The sequence below is a fragment of the Cyclopterus lumpus genome, chromosome 22 (genome assembly GCF_009769545.1).
Source record: "Cyclopterus lumpus isolate fCycLum1 chromosome 22, fCycLum1.pri, whole genome shotgun sequence".
Taxonomy (NCBI): Eukaryota; Metazoa; Chordata; class Actinopteri; order Perciformes; family Cyclopteridae; genus Cyclopterus; species Cyclopterus lumpus.
Window position 1 is genome coordinate 10,581,943 of NC_046987.1, and position 16,521 is coordinate 10,598,463.

The 16,521-nt window shown below is 43.7% G+C and overlaps 2 protein-coding genes across 2 annotated transcripts; one reads left to right on the top strand and one right to left on the bottom strand.

Annotated features, from left to right (window-relative positions):
* Window positions 1–197: 197 nt before the first annotated feature.
* On the bottom strand, window positions 198–5,952 carry LOC117725234 (basal body-orientation factor 1-like). The gene is made up of 11 exons (XM_034525272.1): window positions 5,909–5,952; window positions 5,583–5,835; window positions 5,437–5,502; window positions 4,095–4,238; window positions 3,910–3,990; window positions 3,653–3,723; window positions 2,965–3,109; window positions 1,975–2,468; window positions 1,664–1,768; window positions 827–895; window positions 198–648 (listed from the first exon to the last, which is right to left on the bottom strand). Exons 1-11 carry the CDS (start codon window positions 5,950–5,952, stop codon window positions 555–557), a joined length of 1,566 nt encoding a protein of 521 aa, XP_034381163.1. The 3' UTR covers window positions 198–554.
* Window positions 5,953–10,715: 4,763 nt separating this feature from the next.
* On the top strand, window positions 10,716–16,215 carry entpd5a (ectonucleoside triphosphate diphosphohydrolase 5a). The gene is made up of 13 exons (XM_034525109.1): window positions 10,716–11,154; window positions 11,504–11,583; window positions 11,872–12,015; window positions 12,411–12,486; window positions 13,031–13,066; window positions 13,455–13,543; window positions 13,635–13,714; window positions 13,849–13,910; window positions 14,020–14,121; window positions 14,823–14,966; window positions 15,073–15,129; window positions 15,851–15,966; window positions 16,123–16,215. The coding sequence occupies exons 1-13, from the start codon at window positions 10,719–10,721 to the stop codon at window positions 16,204–16,206; spliced, it is 1,506 nt and encodes a 501-aa protein (XP_034381000.1). The 5' UTR covers window positions 10,716–10,718; the 3' UTR covers window positions 16,207–16,215.
* Window positions 16,216–16,521: the final 306 nt, after the last annotated feature.

Sequence of the window (16,521 nt, forward strand, 5' to 3'; positions counted from 1 at the left end):
TGTACAAGCACCGAATGTTTCAATGGTACAGAGTACTGGACCGTACCTGCCTACTTTCACCCCGGCTTATGTTAAATAGTTCATTTATACAAGTTATTTGATAATAATAATTTTAAAGACTTGACATTCGATGTGTAAATTGAGGATCTGTCAATGTAAACTTTAACAGTGAAAAAGATCTGTATAATTTCCTCAAATACAACACCAGTATTTATTTTCTGGTGTATTTACTGTACTTACGCTTTATTGGGTGTAATCCCCATAAATGAAAGTTGCCATGGACACTGCATTATGATCCATTGTTGAGAGATCTTGTATAATATTATCTGGTGCATATTTTGGTATAAGCAATCAGTTTTGTAGTCACGGATCCTTTTAAAATGTGGAGAGACAGAAATCAAGCAAGCATCATGTGTGAACACGTACTCGAGCCTTCTATACATGCATAGTAAGATATTTATAATGCACAGCAAAAAAACTAATCTTAAATATACTACACACATGATTGACACTCTGTGGGACATGTTCACAGCAATGCAGAGGCCACACGGAGGTCATGCAGTGTGTATATTCGGCAGGCTGTTTGAGGGCAGAGTGGGCTCAGGTGCCTCGGTGATGAAGGTCGCCGGAGAGAGCTCCGCTCTAATTCTGAAAGACAGTCATTGTTATGCAACTATCTAATAAATCAAACGTGGGCAATCGTGCTCTCACAGCCGATGTTTTTCCCTCTAAAGATGGAATGTGGCACCAGTAAATCAGCACTGGCTTCATAATTGCAAGGATGAAGCACAACTTTTTATTCTCGTACATTCCTTTGGTGTCTTACCCGGCAGCATCGCTGTCAATAAGGCTCTTCTCAGAGGAGGCAGACAAAGCCAGATGTTGGCTGGCTTTCCTATCAGGAAAATGCAGAGTTGTAGTTATATACAGAACTGCGTGGTAAAAAGCCATGTTTTAGCACATTGGTGTCTATTCGCTCAGGCCAGCAGACTGTCGTGGAACGGGGTTACTCTGGGTAAACACAATGCATATGAACTTTTGATGCTGCTAACGGAGTCGCCAAATGTCCTGTGTTATTCTGCTGGACTAGGTGCCAGACCACTGTTACATGAATATACATCTCCTCCTACCCGCCGTACCCCCATACATTCATATTCCCTGCACACTGCTTTTTGAAAATCATGTTACCAGCTGCTCCCTGGCCACAGACGTTCAAAGAACAAAATAAACTGCAAGTGCACGTGAAGAAGGGCCAATGGGCTGAAAGCAAATCGACGTGACCAGATGTTTGTTTCCAAGCACACGACTCTGTGGCTGGGCCTATTTTTACTATTGTGCCCAGACTCTTTCTTCATTCTTTTTAAGCAGCTGGATGGAAAAGAAAATTGGTCGAAGCCTAACTGATGTTTTATGGTATCCTCTTCTGCTGAGAAAAAGGCTGTTTATAACATTAAAAAGAGGGAGGAGTCACCAGAGGTTCCGCCTGAACTACTGCTTGGTGTCACTGCACTTTGTTCTTCAGAGGTAATTGATCCACAAGTCCATTTTCAGGGATTTCAAGAGGTATTATTGAAGATGAAGTTAATGAGTAGACAAGCAACAAATAAGACGTTTGCTAAAACGAACGTTATACAATTATTGGATTAAAGAAAGATTTTAGTACCTTTCACTCTGTCCATTCATTTTAGCAAAGAGCAGCCTGAACACTTGTTCCTTCTGCTCCCAAGTTAGATCTGAGAGTTCAACTTTGCTGCCTGGTTGGTGAGTCCTTAAAAACAGGTGGGATAAAAATGTATGTTAACCCCTGGAATTGTACACATTGTTTTTAGTATATCAGCTGTACCAGATAGATGAACCATGAAGAGTGCAGACCTTTGACTGTGCTGCACGTTACTCGGGGCTGATAAACATGATATCTTAAAAATACCAAAAAAGACACATAAAAGTCATGCAAATGATAAGAAGTGTACCTACCAGCTGGCAGCCTCCTCCATGTCGGAATAGACCGAGTTGGTACTGTGGGGGCCTTTTTGAAAGGTGCGGATAGGTGGGAACTTTAGTTTTCCTGCTGTGGCTTCTCTCAGCCTCCAGCGATAAGCATGTAGTGCCTCCTTTTTGTATTGCAACCTGCTGGCCATGATCTCCTGCTTCACCTGAGCCATTGCCTCATGGAAGAACTGCTCCAGCTCTGTGCGCTGCTCTACAACGGTGTTGGCTAGCCGCTTGACATGCCCCAATTCCTTCTCCCGCATGGAAAGCACTTTATGGAGCTTCTCCAGCTCTACCTGGCCAGCTTGGATGCTGACCAGGGTCTTCGCCTTCTCCTTCTCCTCCTCTCTCTCAGGTTCTCCAGCTTTTAGCTCCAGGGCCTGCTCCAGGGAAGCTACCTTGGCCCTCAGTTTAGACAGCTCCTTTCTTTGGGCCTCCATCTGAGCTGTGTTTTCTTTTACCATCAACTCATACGTGTTCTGGGGGAGTAGACAGAAGAGCAAAGTAGTAAAATTAAACTTTGGAAAATCCTTTCATTTTTATGGCAGTGAGCTGGAACAGATACTGGTTTGTGTGCTAGCCTGTGCTGCTGAGTGAGTGGCCAAAGCTGCAACATGGTGGATTTACTTCCCATATTTACTGTCATCATCAGAGGTAAGATTAATGTGCCAAATATTTATTTGTTTTAAGGAATCTGTGCCAGAAAGGAGTAGCCGCTGAATTTGAACCCATACACCAGTGGAAACTCACCACAACCACTGACCACTGAGAGGCTGGGTCGTAGTCAGGAGGTGGAGGGGTAGCAAAATGCACAGGGTCAGCACAAGTAAACAACACAAGGGAAAAAACACCTGAAATATATTCTGCACAGGTCTAACAAGTGTTTCATAACTGAAATGATGGAGATTAATGGTTTCTATCCAAGGACTGCCTAATAGTGCCACTGCTGTTTGCTGTTCTACGGGTCAAACATACCTTGTCCAGTGCCATGGAGGCATTTTCCCTTGCCATTGAATTTGTCAATATCTGCAGTTGCTCTGCCTCCTTCATGTGATATTTCAGAGCTTCATTTAGACGGACGTTCTCCTTGAATACAGAGCGTGAGGCATCATCCAACTGCCTAAAGACAAAGGACAAACAAAACAAAGCCTCTGACAAAAGTGTCTCTGATAATGAAAATATCCCATTTAATGTTAATGTCATGCTCTGTTTCTTGGTTCCTATACATATAATTTACTGGGTCAGTGTGCGTGACTTTTAATGACGAGCCGTGTATTCAAGTGTTCAAAATTAAATCAATTACTGACACTAAGACCAAACCGGCAGGACCACACCAGTATCAATGTTGATGTTTTATGAGCTGCAAAAAATGACTAAACATAGCAGTGGTGAAATAACCATCTTATGGCCTCAAAAAGTAATAAACTATGGTCTTCCCCACACGCAATGCACTCCCTTGTTCTGGGGCGGCTGAAGATGTGATCATCGGCTTGGGTGATGTACATTATCTGAATATGACCAGTGTGGTCAAGAAAGTAGTTCTAGTTATATATATATAAACACTTGTGTGAGTTAATTATTATTTATGTGCGTTCTAAGGACATCGAAGTGCAGTTTAAAGAATAAAATTAGATTGTAAACGGGACAGCGGAAATCCACTCACACAATGGCTTCATTGTGGGCCCTCTCTTCCACCAGGGCTATCTGTTGCTCAGCTTCCTTCTCCAGGCGACCCTGCAGGGAAATTTACAAAACTCACCTAATGTTCCACCCGGGACAACATCTTCCCTCATCTGTCCACGAACAGGGCGCCAGGCCTCCACTGTTAGTTGGCTGATGTATTTTCACATCACATCTATTTCCCCTCATTATTAGTCACTATCTTCCAGATCCGACTAGGATCATTTGACTTGACCATACCTTTTCTTGGAAGAATTTGAACTCCATTTTGTTGAGGTTTTCCCTGTGCTCCTTATCAGCAGTATCCATATTTTCTCTAATCTACAAAATAAAAAAGGTCAAGGTTATTGGTTGCATTAACACCCTGACAATACGATCACTCGCTCCTAATAGGAAACTCTTATTACTGTGTTTTTTGTACTCACATCACCGAGCTCCTGCTCCATCTGTAGTTTCCTCTTCTGAAATTCCTTAATTTTCTTCATCCCATCTTGGATCATATTAAAGTCACTGGACTTCTTTCTGAACAGGTCCTCCATCTCATTGATTTTAATTGTGTACTCATTGACCTGTGGAAACCAAATCATATTGGATCCTATTAGATACACATAATTAAAAACATTCAACACATTAAATGTGTGCCTTAACTGTAAAAAGGAACGTGCTCATCTGTATGCAGTACGAGAGATTCTGTGGAGTTCCCATAAGTGCAGCTTGAAACTGTGAGGGAGGAAGAGTTTCAGACCAAAGACCACACAGGCCATACTCTTTTTCAAGCCAACTCAGCACAGACAAAGTCAGGCTAAATACCTCAAGATGCTACTGTGGAAAAGCCAGTCGAAGCAAAAATGTGACAAAATGACCAAAGTCATGAGAGACTCGCAAAACGCTCACCCACAAACATGTACATGAGGACTAAATGAGAGGTTGTCAACCAACTGATTGGCACTTTGGGCCTAATCGTTATTCTTCACATAACCCTCTATATGTTCATCGACATGATCGAACCAATCGTTATGCAAATTGATTTGCATCATATGCAATTTTCACTGTGTGATCTACCAAATGGGCGACATCACCAAAAAATGTCCTCCATCCTCACGACAAAAGGGCTGCGGACACCATGTCTTCATGTCCCCTGTTTAGAGTAAACCACATGACATGTATTCTTCTCCTCGAACTGGACCTATGTGACATGTCATAAATAGGGATGTTTCAAATTGGTCCAGACCAATGCCACTTTTCTGAAAAACAGCTGCTTCCAACAGAAGCAAAAGTAGATTAGAGTTGTGTCATGTCTGTTTGATAGCTTGATCTTAACTACAAGCAGCCGGAGTCAGTGGGGATAAAAGGGGTCAAAATAAGTTGCTTTGGTGTATATTATGCACATGAAACGTGTATCTGAGAGTAAGCATCTGTGTGACATGTGAGGTATGGTCCACACATCAACATCAGCAGTGTGCCTGCCTTTTCCCAAGCAAGCATTTTTAATCTTTAATTATGTGGCCACTGACAGAGCAAAATAGCAGAGGACCATGCAACTCGGAATGTGATGTTTTTTTGTTGTTGTTGTTGTCTTCTTACATAATAAATGTCAACATAATTACACACGGGACAGCTGTTAAGAAGCAGCGCATCGTTGTAATTGTTTTTTAAGTGGCTCACAGTAAATCCCAATGAACAGGCTAGCTTGAGCATGTTGTGTGGGGCCAAGTGGAAGCTCAGGTCGCATTTATTTTCTCGTCGCTTGTCTTCACAAGAACTCACCAGTTTGGTTTGTTCTTCACGTGCAAGTCCGTCTTGACTTGTGAGGCTTTTCTGCAGCGCGTGGATCTGTTGAAACGCGTGTGTTTAACAAAGGGGGCGTGGTTAACCCTCCAACGTGTTCCTGTACACAGAAAACACGTGTTTACCGTGTCCTCTTTAGTCGCGTCCTGTCTTTTCAGGAAGCCCGTGATGTTGATCGAGTCCTTCTCCGCGCGGTACAGTTGGCTCGTCAGCTCTTCGTTCGCGCGTGCCAATTTGCGGCAAGCCTCGCGATACTCCGAGAGCGACTGCTCGGTGACCTGCAGCCGCAGCTCCCAGAGGGCAGCGTTGGCCTTGGCTTTCTCCACGTCGGACTCTTTCACCGCTTTGGTCTCCTGTTTTCCTTCTTTCTTTCCTTTCCTGTCACAAGACACGACGTGCAGATCGAGTTTCCGTGTTTAACGTACACAGTGTACACATGTAGCTAACTTACCCGGCTTTGGCTCGCTTTATTTTGGTGACTTTATTCCTGGGCATCGTCGCTAACGTCGATAGACTCCCGAGATACCGTGAGCAGTTGCGCTCGGTTAACGGTGACGGTACGAAGCTCCTGGATGTTTGTGTGGTGTTGTTGCCATGGCGGTGGGGGGGTTCCGTTGTGTTGTTGCCGTGGAGACGCAACCGAGGAAAAGGTCAAATGTCTCTGGTCCTCGACCTTTGGGAGCTTTAGGTCAGGCCCGTGCGCACAACTGTACAGGCTTGTTTGTATAGCTACTCTGGTTCGGCATTTAATCACCATTTAAACATCTCTAAAACATTGTTTGTCTGTGAAAATACAACTTACCCATTTAGCTGTGAATTTGCTTAAAACCAGTCACTTGTCGTAGGAAAAGCACATCTTTGCTCATGATATTAGTTATGATTCTGTTATAAACCAGTGACATGACCGCATTTACAATACAGGACCTCGATGCAACACTGAATACGTAATTGTTAACGTTATGAATTACACATGTGCTTTTTCTGCTGTGTCAAAAATAAAATATGCCCACCAGTAACATCATGAAATATTTCAACCGTACACCTGAGTTTATCAGCCAATATTGATATATTAGTGAATATGAATGAATGGTTTAGTCTGTAAAGTATCAGAAGACAGTGAAACATCCATCCATCCATCCATTATCACCCGCTTATCCGGGGTCGGGTCGCGGTGGCAGCAGGTTCAGCAGGCCGACCCAGGCTTCCCTCTCACCCGCAACACTTTCCAGCTCATTCTGGGGGATCCCGAGGCGTTCCAAGGCCAGCCGGGAGATATAATCCCTCCAGCGTGTCCTCGGTCTTCCCCGGGGCCTCCTACCAGTTGGACGTGCCCGGAAAACCTCTAATGGGAGGCGTCCAGGAGGCATCCTGACTAGATGCCCGAACCAACTAAGCTGACTCCTTTCGACACGAAGGAGCAGCGACTCGACTCCTGATGTCCGAGCTCCTTACCCTATCTCTAAGGCTGAGCCCGGCCACCCTACGGAGGAAGCTCATTTTGGCCGCTTGTATCCGAGATCTCGTTCTTTCGGTCACGACCCAGAGTTCGTGACCATAGGTGAGGGTTGGAACGTAGACCGACCAGTAAATGGAGAGCTTTGCCTTCCGGCTCAGCTCCCTCTTCACTAAGACGGACCGGTACAGCGCCTGTTTTACTGCTGCAGCCGCACCGATCCGCCTATCGATCTCCCGCTCCACCTTACCCTCACTCGTGAACAAGACCCCGAGATACTTGAACTCCTTCGCTTGGGGTAGGCAGTTTGCCCCCACCTGGAGGGAGCAATCCGCCGGTTTCAGTGAAACATGCCAGTGATATTACATTTAATTGTCAAACAATTAAATGAACTACAAGCAATTAAATGGAACAAGCCAATGTTTGACATTTTGTCACTGTTAAAAGTTAGCTAATTATTAAGATTGTTGCCATCTAATTGATTAATAACCTACGAAATACTGAGAAATAACCTTCACAATTGGACATGGCACCCTAAGTTTCTAAAGTTTGTTTCAGTCATTACATTCTTTTACCAGCAGCTCATTGTGACGGTATAGCCTAAAGCATTTATTTATCAGCAGCTATTGTTTTTTAAAGTTTTGGTTACAGTTTTGTTTTTCTATCTCATATAGACTGACACACTAGTTGTCCCTTCTCTTGTAATCAGAGTGTTCTCATGCTGAGCTCTACAGGATCTGTTTGACCGTGATCTCCTCCCACATGATGGCATGACATACATTGGACTCCTGTCAACAATAATGTCCAGATTGTCCTGAAAAGAACTGCTACTTGCTGCACTCACCACAGTTTGTTTTTTTGCTGGAGTTAAAAGAAAACCACTTGGATCAACGTATGCGGTTGGCTTACATCTTCGAAGACGCTCGTCCAATAGAAACAATGTAAAGTTATCGCAGGTCATAATTAAACACTACATTCTCTCAATTATCTTGTTCAGCCTTCTGCTGGAGCCTGACAGTATCCAGTGTAGATTATTCATCAAACAAAAAATAAATATCACAAAAAGTGTTGGGTGTAGCTACTGTAAACTAAATCGTATAGGGTCACTCTCTGCTCTGGCATCATCAACTAAGTTTGAAGACTAAATTTAAAGGTAATTACTATGACAGTGAGGAGAGAAAACTGAAATAACCCTGAGCTTTTCCAAGCTGTCATTATCATTGGAATTGTAATGACATGGTTTGGGTCTCTTCAATGGACTTTTTGGGGTAGGACACCCACAAACATGGCATTCCTGGGTAACATTGCAGCATATTAATGATATATTGCACATTGTAGATTACAAAGCTGGGGTCTCATCTCATGCTTTATGGTTTCAGTTAACTTGAAACAAAATACCCAAATGTCTTTTAAAATATTGTGTTTGTAATGTGCTGTGTCATGCTGTAGAGGGGCACTTTACTTACAGGTTATACAGTGGCAATGCATCCTGACATGATCTGGCAACATCGAGATTTCCCCAAACAATTGTTAAGCTTAGTGTTAATAAAAGTGCTTAATGTAATTTCTAGATTCAACATTAAAAATGTCTAAAATGTCTGTTATAAAATCCAAATTCATATGACATTTTACTCAGAGGGCAGTTCCTATTGCATCACATTACCATGTTATTATAAATGTGTGTTTAAAACTAAAAAGTGCTGTGATTCATGCACCAAATTAGGTAGATGAGGTGGATTGCAGCTCTCCAAACACTACATATTATCCAAATGAATTGCTACATTGACAACAATATTTGACTGAACATTAACAGCATTTTTTTTGGGAAGGACTTCAAAATGAGAACAGACTCCAGATAGTACATGGCTTCTTTAATATTTGTAATTGGACATTTCTATCCAGGGGGTTTATATATGTCACATTATCACATATGTTAACATGCAACCAAGACATCTAAAGGGCACATGTCAGAGAGAGGTCCTGCACATGTAGCTTTGATAGGGGCGATGGATCATTCTGGTGAGCCGCAGGATTGAAAAAAAGTAGCCACAGTATTTAGAAAAAAGGAAGGAGTAAAGAAAGTCCAATATTTTTAGTTCAAATTACAGTGCTTTGCACGGTCGAGTGTCCTGGGAGCGGAATGGCATGATGGGTGAACACTGGTGCCAAGCCCCACCCTCCCCACATTGTCCTCTCTGTGGACTTCCTCCACTCTTGTGTGCCCATCTGCAGGACCTATGCCCTCCCCTTACCCTCCTGACTGGGCTGGGTGACCACTTGGTTTCTGCCTCAGTCGCCTGCTGCCTGAGGTGAAACAGTCTCGATATAAGCACATGTTAGGTCAGGGCTGGGGCAGGTTCCCTTTCCCTAGAATGCCTCAGACTACCTCCTGTTTCATATGTCTGTCCTCTTTCTGCTGATGCAAAGTGGGTGAAACATATCACACAAATCTCAATTCATGTCAAGTCCCTGAGTTGCTGTGCCTCTGTGCTCCACTGCTGTAAGATATCCTTGATGCTTCTGCACCCTGCACTAAAGCCAGTGACTGAACATTACGTGAGAAAGCGTTAGCTGATACATTACAACATGCCTTATGATGCCGTGCCAACATGCCTTATGATGCCGTGCCAACCACCCACCTAAAGCAGAGAAAAAGGCACTCATGCTTTTCATGCATTTTCTAGTGAAATGTGCCTTGCGGCCCAAATATTTTTCTCTAGGAAAGCCTGTGGTTAACACAAGGATGAGTGGGAGTAAGATGATTGCTAACATTTTTTAAAACCTTGGTGCCAGCTGGAGTGCAGGACACATTTGCATTTTTTAAGGTTGGTGAAAGGGTTGCAGCGGATTTTAATGTGGTGATTATTGCAGGGTCATAAAGAGGAGGTTGAGGGGTTTTCTTCTTCTTCTAAACAGACATGATTCATTCCAGCTACTGAACCTGATGAAATTATTAGATGTAGTAATAACTGATAAAACAAATCCATTCTGGCTGCAATAATGAGTCACATGTTCAGTCTTAAATCGGAGTTGGAGTTTCTTGTTTGACCCACAACGACACTTTGTATTTTAAATCAAATTCAACTTACCCACAAGGTTAATTCCAAAGATTATAAACATTGTGATATTAAAGTATCTTTGAAAACTGCAGTTATTGATTAAAAACTATTTATATAACTGCCAAATAAAACCGTTTAGTTTAGGCAGTAGTAGTAGTGAGCACTTGTGAAGTTGTGAAAGTCCAACGTGTTGTAGGGTGAAGGAATTGCTTAGGCAAGTTACTATGTAAGTCTTAAAATACGCCAATAAAAAGTATTTTAAGACCATTTCTTTTGAGGTTTTCAAGTGTGAGCCATTCATTTAAACGTCTTTCTAAATCCCTTTCTCCTTTCGTCAGGGTTTCTTTGTTGGGCTCCAGAATAACCAGTAAAGATGAGGAGGGGAAAACATAACCAAAAAGAATCCTCATCCTCCCCCCACCACCCCAAAAAGCAACATGCTGTTGGTAGGCAGGTAGTCGGTCTTCAGTTTAGCTCCCAGGAGGGGGGACTCTTGATGGAGTTGGGATGGACCGCCACAGGATTGGTGGATGGCTTCACCCGCTGTGGCCCCACGCCAAGCTTTTGTGTCTTTATATACTGTCAACGGATGACCGGACAGTCCTGAGTCTGCTTCGCATCCACTCTGCCTCTCTCCATCTCCACTGCTCTCCCTCTTTACAGGGCCGCTGTCAATCTTCAACTCCAGCATCCCACCAGCGCTTCTTCCCCTCGGCTCTCCTCTTTAACTTCTCCCTCTTGTGCAAACAATGGCCACTCCGAGCCTTCTCCTCACTCTGTCGGTGTGGCTTCTGGCTGTGAGCCTCATCGCGGAGGCGACCTACTACCGGCACCACCGCTACGTCCCCCACCGTTACCGCTACCGGGATCACTCTGCCAACACGGACAACCTCCTCCCTGAGGTCGCCAACCCAGAGCCCGAAGTCGCGCAGCCCGGCTTGCCGACTTACCCCGAGGTGTTCCACCCGGAACCTGAAGTCCTCCACCCATTACCGGAGGCTTTCCACCCGGTGCCTGGAGTCGTGCATCCCGCCCCTGAGCCTTACCAGCCACCTGAAGTGTTCCAGCCGATGCATGAAGCCTCCTCCCCTGTCAACACGAGCCGGGTTTTCTATGGGATCATGTTTGACGCTGGCAGCACAGGCAGCAGGATCCACATATATAAGTTCATCCAGAAAGACCCTGGTAATTGCACCACTTTCTCTACCTTTCCCTAATCCACTTTGCACATGCTGCTGGCTTCCACCCGGTCTGCATGCTGTTAGGTCATTCACTGTGTGGTGTGAGGATGCACCGGCAGAGTGCACCGGCAATACGGTTTCTAAAAGTAGCTCTGTAGACTTGTTGTCTGTTTGACTCAACTGTTGTTGGAAGCAGATATTTGAAACGGAATCAAGATGTAGGCGATGAGACTAAATATGAGTTGTAAAAGAAAAGCTATGCAATGTACTTGAGTTTCTATTTTATCCCAGACATATCTCTGTCGTGCACTCTGGTTTATGATCTGTTCACTGACACTGATTTCTTTTTTTAGTTGAACTGCCCGTCCTGGACAATGAATTATACCATGCAGTGAAGCCTGGCCTGTCTGCTTATAAGGATAACCCTGAGGAGGTATGTATGCATGTTTGCACCGTCACTTATTATTAATTATCAGGTAAATTAGGGAGTTGTTGACTGTCTGCAAACCACTGGGATTTTCTTTGGGTTGGGTTCATGTGATGTAAACACGGTGTAATTATAAAAACGCCTCCTGCTGATGCTGTCACTGCTGCCCACTCCTGTCTGCTGTGCCATGTTTTTAAAGACTTTGTCACCTCAATAAATGTCTTAGTTTGATTATGAAATGTCTCTCTGTTTAATTATTATGGTGCCTGTAACTGATTGCCATCTCTTACTCAGGGTGGCAACACCATCCGACAGTTGCTGAAGATTGCCAAGAAGACAGTGCCAGAGGAGGACTGGGAGAGGACCCCAGTGGTCCTGAAGGCCACAGCGGGTCTGCGTCTGTTGCCTGAAGACAAGGCCAACACTCTTCTGCAGGAGGTGTGGCACGTTTTCTCTCCGCCCTCAGACAGTTTGGCACAAACAGTACCCGTCCCGCCAAGAGCGAGATGAGAAACCACTAAGTGCTTACAAGTGTCACTGAAAAAAAAGAGGCAGCAAGTCTGCCCATTTTGGTGGCTATCATGTCGCAAAAAACAGCTGTTGTGGGGTTGTGTGGAGTAACCATATTTGTCATTTAAAGTATTAAATCCAGGCTACTGTTCCAGCCATGCTTGTGGTTGAGTTATCTGTCACTCTAAAACAGAACCACAGCCTGAATAGACTATATCCTGACAACAGCAGGATAGTATGGGGTGTAGTCAAGTATCATTGTATTATTTTGACACATATCCAGGAGGTAATTGTAATACAATTGTGATCAATCTCTTCCATAGGTGCGAGAGGTATTTGACGAGTCCCCTTTCTTTGTGCCAAACAACAGTGTTTCCATCATGAATGGAGCAAAAGAAGGTAGGTTATCTTGTAATGCCTTAGAACCAATTTGTACTATATATAGTAAACACAACAACATTTATATTTGTTTTATTTTTGAGAGATTTATTGTCTTTAACTGCCTCGTTCACAGAGGATGCATAAAAAAATGGTGCTATTGTAATTCTTTTTTTTACAAGAGGTCTGTTACTACCTCGCTTTGACAAATAAATAAGCCTGTGTGAGTTGTTGCCCCACTCCCAATGATTTAGTGCTATCCTCCACATCACTCATCAAGACACCCTCACTATGTTATGTTTCATCATACAGTGTGTGCCATTCATTATCCTCACTTTATGAGCACAATAACTTGACATCTGAGACAATTGTAATGACCTGTTAGTTGCACCAACTCTGCTACTTTAACATCAGCACAATGAAGGAGACCTGAGCTAATACTCATCAGTTCTAAGTTTGTTTTGTGTGCTTGAACACATACCAAATGTGAAAATGTAGCACAGGTTAGTTGAATCACTTCTCGGCTATTACTAATGCAGACATTTTCACCCTTGTGCTGTTTTAGGAATCCTGGCCTGGGTCACAGTGAACTTCCTTACAGGTAAGACATTGCTTGTGTTTTGCTATGGTGGTGTTAGTGGTCAGGAGGCTCATATCTGAGGCTCCAGTGTACACAGAAGCTCGACAGTGAAAGACTCCTGTCTGAGGTTATGAGCTTGAATCTCTGGCCCCAAACAGGTTGCAAAAACAAGCAATATTTCCTCACGTTTTTCACACAGCTATGGCACCATCAAATTTATTTTAACCCAACCTTGAGCCCTGAACCAAAAAGGTATTTTCCCTCTTGGTGGGGAAAGACGTGACCTGTTAGCATGCATCCCTCTGACAGTGGTGCTTTTAAAAGGCAGAAATTCCAACTGGAACTGGTGTGCTGTTTGTTGCACTGATGACAATCGTATCCTGTCTAACTTTAAGCTTTTTCCCCATAGGTCACTTGTACTCCAACACAAGGAGGACAGTGGGCATCCTGGATTTGGGTGGAGGATCTACACAGATCACTTTCCTCCCCAAGTCAAAGGTGAATGATATATCCCATTGAGTAAATAAGTCTTTTTGAAAATTGGGTTATAAAATATTACGCCGCTAAACATTCAATGTTCATCCAACAGAAAACGGTTCAGTCTGCTCCCCCCACTTACATTGCTAAACTCAACCTCTTTGACCACCAGTATCAACTCTACACACACAGGTAAATAACAGACAAATAAGATGCTATGGTCTAGATTTCATCCATGAAAACTGACATACCAGTGTTCTAAAGAGTAAAATATACGTACATATCTATCAAAGAACTAACCATAAGCGTCTGTCATCATCACATAGCTACCTTGGAAATGGACTGTATGCGGCTCGACTGGCAACTCTTGGAGCACTAGGAGCTGATGGTAGAGTAGCTAGTTCCTTATACCACTTCTTTCTTTGCACTCTGTGTCATTCTTCCATAATGTATTCATTGGAAGATAACAAACAGTTTTCTTGTTTTTGTTTTCCCAGGGCTGGATTGGAAAGTCTTCACAAGTTCGTGCCTCCCGAAAAAGTTCAGAGAAGATGTGACTTTTGGAGGAACCACCTACAAAGTTAGCGGGATTCCAGACGGTAAGATAAAAGCACCCTGAGATTTTGATGGCTTTAGATGCAGCGATCCGTGCATTCCTTTCTCCCCTCCGGTAAACAATAGTGTACAGTATAATACGATCCTTCATGAGAACATTTACCCGCTGAAGTTTCTGTAACCAAACGCATGTTTTGTCCTCCCCTCTCTCTCTCTCTCTTTCTCTCTCTCTCTCTCTCTGTCTCTGTCTTCCCGCTTGAACAATTATACTGCAGTCAACCTTGTATTTAAATGAAAAGAAAACTGTCAGTTGACTTCACAAATAAGGCAGTCACTCCCATACCACAGTCAAGTAGCATAGAGATGCTGGGCTTGTCCCCGAGTTGTTATTTATTTTGTGTAACGAGCGGCTTGATCTGGACCGCTCACAATTATGTGGTAAAAATAGACAACCCGACAGGGCCGCACTAACTGCCGCTCTTGTCAGCACATGGTTTTGCCGGCACAAATGAACCAACCATATCCATGGGACTGTGTGAAACTTGTCTTTTTGGGGCTTTCCTTGTATGTTTTCTGGTGAGCCCCCATGCAGCGTCAACCCCTGCCTAACCTCAGACTGAAGCTTTAGACTCTCATGATTGCATTCTGACCATCGCTGCTTCCAAGCACCTTTAACTCACCATTTCCATTATTAGTTCAGTAATTCTTTGACAACACTACATTGTCCTTTTCTCACTGTCTTCAGGCTATGCAGGCTACAAGCTGTGCTACTACGAGGTCATGAAGGTAATCAAAGGAATAGTGCACCAGCCATATGAAGTGAAGGGCAGCAGCGTCTTCTATGCCTTCTCCTACTACTTTGACAGAGCTGTGGAGTCTGGCCTCATTGGTGAGTGGGCTTAGACCAAAGAGTCACCTTCCAGTGCCATTATCTTTCATTCTTGTTATCATCCTTTGCACAAAATAGGTATTCAAATTGCATGTTTGTTTTTCAGATGCCAGTCGAGGTGGTGCACTTGAGGTCAGGGATTTTAAGAAGAGAGCCAAAGAAGGTAAGAGTTACATGTTACCTTGTCTAGGGTTGCACACACTTTTGTGTAAAACCAACAATCTTAGAAGTTATACATATCAGTTCTTTAACCACGGAAACTTCATGCAATAGTCGGTGCTCTAAAGAGCATAATTCTAATAATAATAATGTATTATAAGACAAACATAGGTTGACATCGCTACAAAACGCTTATGCATGTTTAACCAATACACACAATGCTTATCAACTCAAGAGTATGCCACTTGCAATGTGGAACCAGTAGGAAGGAGACGATGTGTTATGTAAGGCTGTTTGTGTCGTGAGATCACTGTCACATGGTCTCGAGGAACAAGTCTGGCTCAGGCTGAGCTGAAGACGTCTGTCTGGCCCAGGCAGGAGGGCACCTGACAGCCACACACCACCTGGGGGCTGACACATACTGAAACACACAAACTGTGTCTTAGGCCGTTTAACACTGCCACCCACCTGTAGCCTTGTGCTGACCCTCAGCTGTTCTCCTCGCACCTCCCTGTTTATTCAGTCAAACAAAACAGAAAGATCATCTTATAATCGTGTAGCACAGGGGTTACAACATTTGTTTTTTGTGTGTTAATCCATGGAACATGGCTGCCTTATATGATGCAACAAGGTGTCCGAGTCAAATGCTTTTTTTGTTTTTGTCACTGGTATGTGAAACCTGTATTATTGTCATGTCTGAAACTTGTGGTTATTTGTGTTTGCAGTGTGCAACAAAATGACCAAGTACCGTGCTATCAGCCCCTTCCTCTGCATGGATATGACATATATCACTTGTCTGCTAAAGGAGGGCTTTGGCTTCAAGGACACCACTGTGCTTCAGGTGAGCACAATGTTAAAGAGAATATGACAACACTTTAATATTCTGTCTGTACAGTATTTCACTGAAACATGGGCAATACCAATGTGACAGTGGGAGAAGGGAATGGTTTGCTTCTTTGTGGTTTTAATGACCCCCTCCTGTCACTCTGCCCAACAGCTAGCCAAGAAGGTGAACAACGTGGAGACAAGCTGGGCCCTGGGGGCAACCTTTGACTACTTCAGAAACCTCAATATCCACTAAGGACAGCTCGCTATCACTGCAGCCAGCACTGGGAGGGACAGTGTGTGACTGTGGGACTTCCCGTCCTCTGTCCACCCTCGATCCGCCCGCCCCACCATGCCCCACCCTCTTCTCCTCGACCTCAGCACCCTGCGAACACTCCAAGAACTGTTGAAAAAAAGAAATCACTATATTTTTTATAAGGCCAGCTATTTCTACTGTATGTTGAGCTAATAACTGGTGGGCTGACTTTATTTTTGTAAAACGTTTACATTTTTGATTCCTCATGGGTGTCTGAACTGAAATGTCTTCCTCACCTACCTGTTAAGTGTGCAC

Coding starts and splice junctions, on each gene's coding strand:
- LOC117725234 (XM_034525272.1), bottom strand. CDS start 5,952: ATGCCCAGGAATAAAGTCACCAAAATAAAGCGAGCCAAAGCCGG. Junction 5,503..5,582: donor ACGCGACTAAAGAGGACACG/GTAAACACGTGT, acceptor GCGTTTCAACAG/ATCCACGCGCTGCAGAAAAG. Junction 2,469..2,964: donor CCTCCATGGCACTGGACAAG/GTATGTTTGACC, acceptor CTACTCCCCCAG/AACACGTATGAGTTGATGGT.
- entpd5a (XM_034525109.1), top strand. CDS start 10,719: ATGGCCACTCCGAGCCTTCTCCTCACTCTGTCGGTGTGGCTTCTGGCT. Junction 11,155..11,503: donor GTTCATCCAGAAAGACCCTG/GTAATTGCACCA, acceptor TTCTTTTTTTAG/TTGAACTGCCCGTCCTGGAC. Junction 13,067..13,454: donor CACAGTGAACTTCCTTACAG/GTAAGACATTGC, acceptor TTTTCCCCATAG/GTCACTTGTACTCCAACACA.